Source organism: Aphis gossypii, chromosome X, assembly GCF_020184175.1.
Source record: "Aphis gossypii isolate Hap1 chromosome X, ASM2018417v2, whole genome shotgun sequence".
Classification (NCBI taxonomy): domain Eukaryota; kingdom Metazoa; phylum Arthropoda; class Insecta; order Hemiptera; family Aphididae; genus Aphis; species Aphis gossypii.
In genome coordinates, this window is record NC_065533.1 from 15,409,613 (window position 1) to 15,416,053 (window position 6,441).

At 26.8% G+C, this 6,441-nt stretch overlaps 2 protein-coding genes across 2 annotated transcripts; both read right to left on the reverse strand.

Annotated features, from left to right (window-relative positions):
- Positions 1-189: 189 nt before the first annotated feature.
- On the reverse strand, positions 190-1,376 carry LOC126552383 (putative nuclease HARBI1). Its single transcript, XM_050207081.1, has 2 exons — positions 1,126-1,376; positions 190-743 (listed from the first exon to the last, which is right to left on the reverse strand). The coding sequence occupies exons 1-2, from the start codon at positions 1,235-1,237 to the stop codon at positions 190-192; spliced, it is 666 nt and encodes a 221-aa protein (XP_050063038.1). The 5' UTR covers positions 1,238-1,376.
- Positions 1,377-4,268: 2,892 nt separating this feature from the next.
- Positions 4,269-6,105, reverse strand: LOC126552384 (uncharacterized). Its single transcript, XM_050207082.1, has 2 exons — positions 5,404-6,105; positions 4,269-4,346 (listed from the first exon to the last, which is right to left on the reverse strand). Exons 1-2 carry the CDS (start codon positions 6,103-6,105, stop codon positions 4,269-4,271), a joined length of 780 nt encoding a protein of 259 aa, XP_050063039.1.
- Positions 6,106-6,441: the final 336 nt, after the last annotated feature.

Here is a 6,441-nt window from a genome sequence, read left to right on the forward strand (position 1 = left end):
AGTAGGAGCTCGGGGCCCCGGGTTCGCCAAACCCGTAATACTAATTAATTAGTATCCCCTGAGGGCTAAAGTATATTAAAGTAATTTAAAATAATTAAAATATATTATTAGTAATATTATATAAATATGTATTTAACTAGGTAATAAAAAAATTTATTTTTATTTTTATTATGTTTATAGTCTAGAGAATTACTCGTTAATCAATTGTTGTCTTGCATAACCCTCTTCATATATTTCTTGGGGATTAATATTGATTATTTCATTTGGTGGTAATACTATGTCTATGAGATCGGGGGCTTCTAAATCATTGTTATCACATGCAATGTTATGTAAAACTGAACAAGCAACAATTACAGCTTGTGATGTAGTTAGCTTCAAGCGTAGACCAAGAGATAAAATTGGGAATCTACGTTTAAGAACTCCATATGCTCTTTCTACTGGATTTCTGGTTCTAATTATTGATTCATTGTATAGCTCTTCAATGTTTCCTCTTGGATTTATAAAAGGAGTCACAATATGACTGGTATTTTTATATCCACTATCTGCAACAATTAAGCTTTTTCCCCATTTACCATTAGCCAATTGATTGTGAATGTTTGAATTCCTGAAAATAGTTTGATCATGGCAAGATCCTGGCCAACGAGCTAAAATGTCCATTATTTTTAAATTGGGTGAAACAACTGTTTGGACATTTAATGAAAAATATCCTTTTCGGCTTCGAAAATATTCGGCATTATGACCTCCTAAAATATTATTATTATTATTATTATTATTATTTTATTTGATACATAAAAATATGTACCTGCTAGTAAAAAAATCTAAATTTGTTTATGCAACATCATAGGCGATAATTTCTCATAATGTTTATTTTTATATTAATTAAGTAAATTTTATTATTTGCATTATCAGGAGTTAAAATATATATTATTATTATTATTTATTACTTTTTAGTGCGTAAAAATAACTTTTATATTATTTAAATAATGAAGCCCTGAGGCATAAAAAAAACAATTGGGGAGGTGTTGATACAGATGTTTTATTGGTGATTGAGATACCAAACTTCTACCTATGTATAGCATTACAATGTAAATTATTTTTATATGAAGTTTAATAATAATAAATAACCTGGGCTTTGAATTCGAAAATGTGTGCAATCTATTGCACCAATAACTTTTGGGAATCGAGCAATTTTGTAGAAAGATCTCTGTAATGTATACACTTCATTTAAAAATGCCATTTAAAAATAGTAAGGTGTATCATAAATAAAAAAAGACTTGAAGATGCTGGAAGTATGGAATGGGGAAGAAATGGCAAAAAATAGAGAAAAGTAGAGGTAAATAGTTGTTTCGGCAATGAACCTGAAAGGCCTGTAGAAAGCCAAAGAAGAAGGTGTATCATTTTGATATGTGATGATTATTAATAAATATAGAATTTCATCATTCACAAATGCTGATTTAATACTTACAAACTTATATTTTAATTTCATAAATATAACCTTACTATTTTGGTACAAAATAGGATGTACCTACCAATTATTTTAATATTTTATTTGCTTAAATAAATTATTTTTTTATTTCTTAATCCAAACTTACCATTGGTTTTCTACAGATATATCGTTCCTTATTAATTCCAATACTTGTTCAACAACTATTTTAGAAAGTCTAAACCTTATCCTAAAATCATGATCATCCCATTTCATCATATGATTAATTCTATCTCGTACCGTGTAAGGTCTTCGACGATAATTAATAAACTCTAATATTTCGTCATCGTTGTCATCAAATAAAAGATTTGGTTGAAGATTCATTATATGTTTTTTAGTTATTTATTCTTAAAAAAAATTAACAAATATGTAGGACGGGTACACATAAAATGTATAAATTTTTAGCCAAAATAGTTAGTACATTGTAATCATAAAATGATAAGGTGTTAATTTTTGTATATAATTATATTATATTATATTATTCTATGTTTAAATCTTTCAGTTAAAAGTTTAACTAGTAGAAAAAGTAACAGATAACTTAACCAACACTTTATCCTACAGTTATGTTTAACCATTAACTGATAAACTGAAAAGTTTCAGTTAACTCTCTGTTAAATTTAACTGACAGTTAAGTGTCTCTAACTAGCAGTTAAATATGACTGAAAAACCGGGCCTAATAGTCACAAATTACAAAATGTATTACTGAGTATTATGAGTTATGAATAACATTAATAGCACATAAGTATACATTTATCAAATATAAAATAAATTGTCTTGATGAATATTGTGTTTTATTAAATAATACCTAGGTAAATTTATGTACCCATCATTTTATGTATTTTGTAATATTTTAATTACATTGTAACATACAACTTATCTAGTCGTATAGTAGGTACCTATAACCTATGTATTAATATGTTAACTTACCTAGACTTTAGTAGTTAATGAATAATGATATAATTTTAGGTAGGTAACTACACGAGTACCTACCTATACATTTATATTTAGGTAGTAGCTACTAAAACATTCTTCATTCCATCTTAATATTTTACAATTTTAAATTTAATAATTAAACTTCAATTCAATTAAAAAATAGAAAAAATCAGGAACTAGAGAAAATACCAAAACTATATTATATACCTACCTACGTGCAATGTACATATACGACGTAGGTACTAGGTAAGTACATTGGCTAATAAGTAATAACTACCTATAAAATAATATACACTTACAAGATAGTATAGATTAACTTAAACTTAAACTTAAACTTTTAAGGTTAACTTACCTACTTACAGCACCGTTGCAGACGTATGGTAGGTTTCGTGGTAGGTGTGAAATTATTCTGAGTTATTCAGTATTCACAACAAAAATCACTAAGACTGACTAAAACCAGTGTCCTTTAATATCGTTTAATATTATCGTTAAAATCGTTAAGTTGTAACATAAACTAATAACATAACGTCAACCGCGACCGCCAAACTATACTCCGTACCACGAGAGAACGCATAGGGTAAAGTATACAGTTATTGGCACCCTTTAGAAAAGTGTAAATTTGTTTTCATGATATTTCAGACTTAAACATAGTTTAAACTTTTATTATCATTTTCAATGATTAAGCAAATTGTTATCAATCTTACCATATGATCATTATATATAAATATTAAATACTTTTTTTTTATTTACTATCAAGTATAAAATAACCGAAAATTATAGTTATTGGCACCTAAAATTGTGTTATTGGTTTTATAATTTCTGTTATTGGCATCCTCTTAAATTATATATGTAATTTAATAGTTTTATCGATTTATTTGGTTAAATTAATAAATAAAATTACTTTCTTTTACTATTGTATAGATATATAGTAGCTACTACTTGGGTATAATGAATAATAATTATAAAACACATATATAAGCACCAAACAAAGTAACCAAACTACACCTAACTGTAGAAAAATATACATAATATTTAGTTTATAATTCTTACTAAAATAACTACTAATGAACTAACTAATTGTGTTGTAAAGATATTTTATAATTTAATATTTAACTACCTATATGCTTCACTTAGGTAACTTATTCTAAGATTCCTAACATTTTATTTTATCACAATATGTAGTACTGTATTGTGGTTAGGAGTAAAATAGATACAAATCATAAAAAAACTAAAATTAGTACATCTAGCAGCAATAATAATTATGCTAAACAACTTTAATAGGCAGATACCTATTAAAATGTAGCTATGTAGGTACCTAATAATTTAGTTTTAATATTTGATTATAATAAGAAGAAATAATAAAATACATTTCAATGTTTAAAATGTTTATTTGGTTATAATTAAAACAGTCTTATGTTTTATCACTAGTCTTATAATTTTCTCAAATTTAATAGTTAACAATTAAATAATTTAAGTTTCATACTTAATAACATTTAAAAATATTAATAATATAGAACTAAATAAACTAAAATCAATTAAATGATTTAAATTGCATAACAAAATTTAAAAATATTAACAATTTAAAACTTTAAAAATTAAAAAAAAACAATAGTACCTTGTCATAACAATAAATATTAAATAAATAGGTAGTTGGTACATGTAAAAAAAATCTTAATATATTTAACTAAAAATATAAATCACATTGGTGTGTTGGTTAAATTTTTTTGGCAGGAGTTACATATAAATAAAATTGATTCCCCTGATCCTTCATTGCAGATTTCATTTTTATCTAAACATTTTAGATGATAAATGTATGAGCAAAACTCACAAGACAAACCATTTTGAACATCATTTAAACTATGTCCACATCTAAAACACAGTCCTGTATTTTTATAAATACTAGAAGAACTTGAATTGTTACTACACTCATCTGTGTTTAAGGTCAAAACATCAGAAATTTGTTTTGTTTTAGAATTTTCAAAAAGTCCACTAGTGATAGTTTCAGCTGGTTTTTTACTTAAAGCCAACGGTTTAAAAATATTTCTGACCACATTTTTTCTTGTTTTAATGTTTTTAGTTACAGGCACAATTTTAGTTTTAGTTAATTTATTCTCCAGTCTTTGTTTTTTCCTGTTTTCTTTTTGTTCCATAATGTTTCTTTTTGATTGCTCTTTTTTTTCATACATCCTTTGCCACTTATCAGAAGAAATAACAAATGGAACTCTCTCAGTATTTCGCTTACCCTTACGTTCAGGAGTTATTGGCCATATTAGACAAGTGTCAATTGGAGACACCTGAAGTTTTTTTATCTTAGCCCGTGGTGTGATAATTTTGTCTTCCGATTCTTGTAATACATTTTTATCAGTTGTAATTGAAATATCAGTATTATTATTTTCAGGTGAAATAACTGCACTAGTACTCTGTTCAACATAAATATCATTTTGATTTACACAAAATATATTACTATCGTGATTGTTGTCATCTAGAAATAGATTATCAATTATAATATCATCTTGATGTAGATTATCAATTATAATATCATCTTGATGTAAATTATCAGTTATAATATCATCTTGATATAGATTATCAATAATAATATCATCTTGATGTAAATTATCAATTATATCATCTTGATGTTGAATACAAATTACACCTTCATTATTTGATTTCTTTTTTAATAAATTGTACACATTAATTAATGCTTGCAATTCTTCAGATATAGGTGTACTTTCTATAGAACCGTTAATAGTATTACATTTTGTTATAATTTCTGGACCAATAATATCACACAATTTTTCAAAGTTCAAATTATTTTCAGTTAAACAATGCTCATCAACTGCAGCTACTAGATTTTTGCCAAGACATTTATCAAAATTAATATTATTTGGATTCCATGGATATAATCCACAAGCTCTAAACCCATTTTTTAAAATATCTGGTGTTATTGTTTCTTTAATAACATTTTGTAAAATTGGAGCAAAATCTACTTTAGTTACAGCCGCCATTGAACAATTTTGTTTCCTCCACTCAAATACTCCTCTTTTCCAACCTTCTTTGAGTGGGCGAAAAGCAGCTACATCGGCTGGTTGTAATATCCTAGTCGAATTAGGGTATAGGGCAACTAAAATAATTTGTAAGTCAGAACAAAGTGTACTAAGTTGATATGTGAGATGACTTTTATGTCCATCAACAAATAAAATTACAGGTAGTTTTATGTTATTCTGTACTAAAAAAGGATGAAAAATATTTGCAATAAACTCATAAAACGTTTCTGATTTCATCCAACCACTGTCAGACAGACCAATTCCCCAGTTAGACGGTACTGAGCTCAAAATATTTTGAGGAATTCTTTTGTAATTGTACACAACCATCAGATAACACATCACTCCAGCTGCACTAAATACAAACATGACGGTCAAATTTTCTTTTGAATTCCCTACTGAGACTTCATAAACATCTTTACAACCCTTAGGAGCTAAAACTGCTTTTGTTTTGGGACACAAGGAAAACCCCGTTTCATCACCATTAAAAATTCTTGTTGGATCACTCAATATATCATACGAACCTTCTTCTTTTAAATACTGTTTAATACCTTCAAACCATTTTTTTATATCTTGTTCACTAATACAGGCACTTGCAGCTGTCACATGTTCACTTGTCCTGACAGATATATTTGGATGACGCTTCATGAAAGATTTGTACCATCCAATACCTATAAAAAGCATAATAAATGGTTGTAATATAAAAATTTATTTAACATAACAAAATTACCAGGGTAATTATTTTTAAAAATAGTAGTTCGTTCGTTTTTGTCTAGATATTGTTTCACAGTAACTAAAAGATCTTCTTTTCTTTGAGGAAATCCTTTCCGACAACTTTCCAGTATCCATTTTTCTAATGTATTTTCTTCTTCCTCAGATAATACTGGACTTGGTCCACATGATACTTTTTTGTCAGGATTTTTAAGTCTGTGTTGTAATGTAGATCTCGATACAGAAAACTTTTTTGCTGCAGACTTTTTTGAC

Excerpts from the sequence above, each read along its gene's own strand:
- LOC126552383 (XM_050207081.1), bottom strand. The coding sequence starts at position 1,237 with ATGGCATTTTTAAATGAAGTGTATACATTACAGAGATCTTTCTACAAA. Across the intron at positions 744-1,125 it reads TTTTCGAATTCAAAGCCCAG|GAGGTCATAATGCCGAATAT; the intron begins GTTATTTATTAT and ends ATAATATTTTAG.
- LOC126552384 (XM_050207082.1), bottom strand. The coding sequence starts at position 6,105 with ATGAAGCGTCATCCAAATATATCTGTCAGGACAAGTGAACATGTGACA. Across the intron at positions 4,347-5,403 it reads CAATGGCGGCTGTAACTAAA|ATGAGTGTAGTAACAATTCA; the intron begins GTAGATTTTGCT and ends CCTTAAACACAG.